We start from the raw sequence: 2,637 nt of genomic DNA, 5'->3' as shown, positions 1-2,637 counted from the left end.
TCCTCAAGGTGTTTGTTTAGGGCATATCTTAAAAAAACAAACAAACAAACAAACAAACAAACCTGCTCATCACACTACCTGATGCCTTAGATATTTTGCTCCATTCTTTTCTATAAAATAGTGGAAATGTGAAGAAACAGGCATTAAATCTTGTACAATCATTACATTTATTTTTATAATAAATTGTCAAGGAACTTTAACTAAACTTTCTAAAGTTGACTCTATAACATGGGGTACAATGTAATGATTTTATTGCAGCTATTTATCTCATTTCAAATATCCTTTATATTTCTAAAAATATTTATGACTATTCTTCAGATGGTTGAAGAAACTGAAAGTGTGACCACCAGAAAAGGGAATAAGACTCAGAGAATTAATTAAAAATAGTTTAGCCAGTAGTCATGGGATTCATATAAAAAATCTTGTTGAGAAATGATTTTGAGATCCATTAATTTCCTAAAGGTTTCCTTCACATAATTGTTCCTTAGACTGTATATCAAGGGATTTAACATCGGAATTACCACAGTATAGAAAATAGATCCCACTTTGACTACAAGCCATGAGTTTTTGGAATTGGGAATACAATAGAGGAAGAGGATGGTGCCATAGAAGATGGTAACAGCCGTCAAGTGGGAGGCACAAGTGGAGAAAGCTTTATATCTCCCACTGGCTGAATGCATTTTGAGGATAGTGATGGAAATAAAAAGATAGGATGCGAGGATAATGATGAGGGTGCAAAATGCACTGAGATTTGCAAAGATAGAACGTATTAACTCACTGAAGTGTTTATCAGAGCAGGAAGCAGAAAGGATGACAGAATATTCACATACAAAGTTATTAATGATTTTGGTCTCACAAAATGACAATATAAGGAGTGAGTAAGTGAATACAATAGAAGAAACTATGCCCCAAGAATATGCCATAGTCACTAGCAGGGAACAGAGTTTTGGGGACATGGAAACTGTATAGAGCAAAGGATAACATACAGCGACAAAGCAGTCATAGGCCATCACTGCCAACAGGACCGTCTCTGTCACAACACAGGTGACACCATTGGAAAACTGTGAGATGCAACCTTTGATGGAGATGCTTCTGTCTTCTGCAACTAAGTTTTCTAGTAATTTTGGTGTAACTATAGTGGAGTAACAGAAATCTACAAAGGACAAGTGACTGAGGAAAAAGTACATGGGGGTGTGGAGTTTGGGGTTGATCCTGATGATCACAATCATGCCCAAGTTTCCCACCACAGTGACTGCATAGATGGTGAAGAACAGTAGAAAGAGGGGCACCTGGAGCTCTGGATAATCAGAGAATCCCAAGAAGATGAACATGACCACACTACTATGATTTTTGTCAGTGCTCACCATGACTCCTGTTGGAGAGAATTAGAAATGAATCATGAGAAACAAAACATAATTGAAACTGAGCAACAGAGGATAAGGGCAGAGTGTGTATTAAAAAAATTATTGTTGTTATAATTATTATGGAGATGATAATAGCATTAGTCTCAAAGTTAGCACTTACTCTCACATCTCATATATTTGGGTTGAGAGATAATCATGGAGTAGGAAAGAGGGCAAAATAAAATTGTGATAGGGAATGGTCTGCATATATGGATGGTTATAAATTCACAGAATCTAGTATAATCTGCACTCCCCAAATGGTCATTCCAGAAAATATAGCTCATCTAGAACCTTAAATGAAAGAGAACCCATTTGCTCTTAAGACAGCCTTTTTCACTTCTTTACACATCAAAAAGGAAGAACAAAAGTAGTTAAATCTCCCCTCCATTTTTGGTATTCATTGTGACGTGCTGAATGTGTCACTACTATGGATTAGATCTAGTTCAGTTCCCTGGAACCCAAAGGAATAAGTCTCAGCTCTCTTTCACATAACGACTTTTTAAATATTTGAAAAGATATATAACTTATAACCCCTAAACTACTTCTCTACTCTTTTCTTGTACAGGTAATCGTCACAAGACAAGCTGACAGTAGAAGACATGTCTTTCTATAAAATCAAAAGTTGGACATATTCTTTGGGAGAATTTCAGTAGAAAGAATCCAATGAAAGATTTTTATAAAGAACATATTTCAGTAGTTTTTCTGCATGGCAACACAATTGATGTGTCCATTAATATAAAAATTCACATTTAGCATTAGTATGCTATAAAAGCTGGTGATAGGGTGCTATGTAGGAATCAGGAATATCTGAGTTCAATCCAGCCTCCGATATTTATTAGCTTTATAATCCTGAAAAAAAATATTTAACCTCTGTTTTCCTCAGTTTCCTCGTGTTTAAAATGGGGAAAATAATAACATCTGCCTCCTAGGGTTTTTGGGAAGACCAAATGGGATAATAATTTTAAAGTGCTTAAGACAATAACTGGCACATAATAATATATTAATGTTAGTTATTATTTGTTTTAATGACTTCAATCTTAACTGTGTGCCTTAATGATTGTGTAATCATCAATCACCTCGCCTATTTTCCCTGATATTCATAACAGCAACAACAATAATAACAAACATTTATATAGCACTTTCTTTCTGCCAGGTATTATGCTAAGTGCTTTACATTTGTTATTGAAATGATCCTCAAAATAACCTGGAGAAGTAGGTGCTATTATTATCCCAT

At 35.0% G+C, this 2,637-nt stretch overlaps 1 protein-coding gene across 1 annotated transcript; it reads right to left on the bottom strand.

Moving 5' to 3' along the window:
- Positions 1 to 377: 377 nt before the first annotated feature.
- Positions 378 to 1,367, bottom strand: LOC114031583 (olfactory receptor 5D13-like). The gene has a single exon (XM_027846715.1). The coding sequence runs from the start codon at positions 1,365 to 1,367 to the stop codon at positions 378 to 380; it is 990 nt and encodes a 329-aa protein (XP_027702516.1).
- Positions 1,368 to 2,637: the final 1,270 nt, after the last annotated feature.

The sequence above is a fragment of the Vombatus ursinus genome, unplaced genomic scaffold, assembly GCF_900497805.2.
Source record: "Vombatus ursinus unplaced genomic scaffold, bare-nosed wombat genome assembly UNPS02015184.1, whole genome shotgun sequence".
NCBI classification, from domain to species: Eukaryota; Metazoa; Chordata; class Mammalia; order Diprotodontia; family Vombatidae; genus Vombatus; species Vombatus ursinus.
This window is presented reverse-complemented; position numbering and strand designations above follow the sequence as displayed.

What these genes read in the sequence shown, in the direction of transcription:
- LOC114031583 (XM_027846715.1), bottom strand. Translation starts at nt 1,367, where the DNA reads ATGGTGAGCACTGACAAAAATCATAGTAGTGTGGTCATGTTCATCTTC.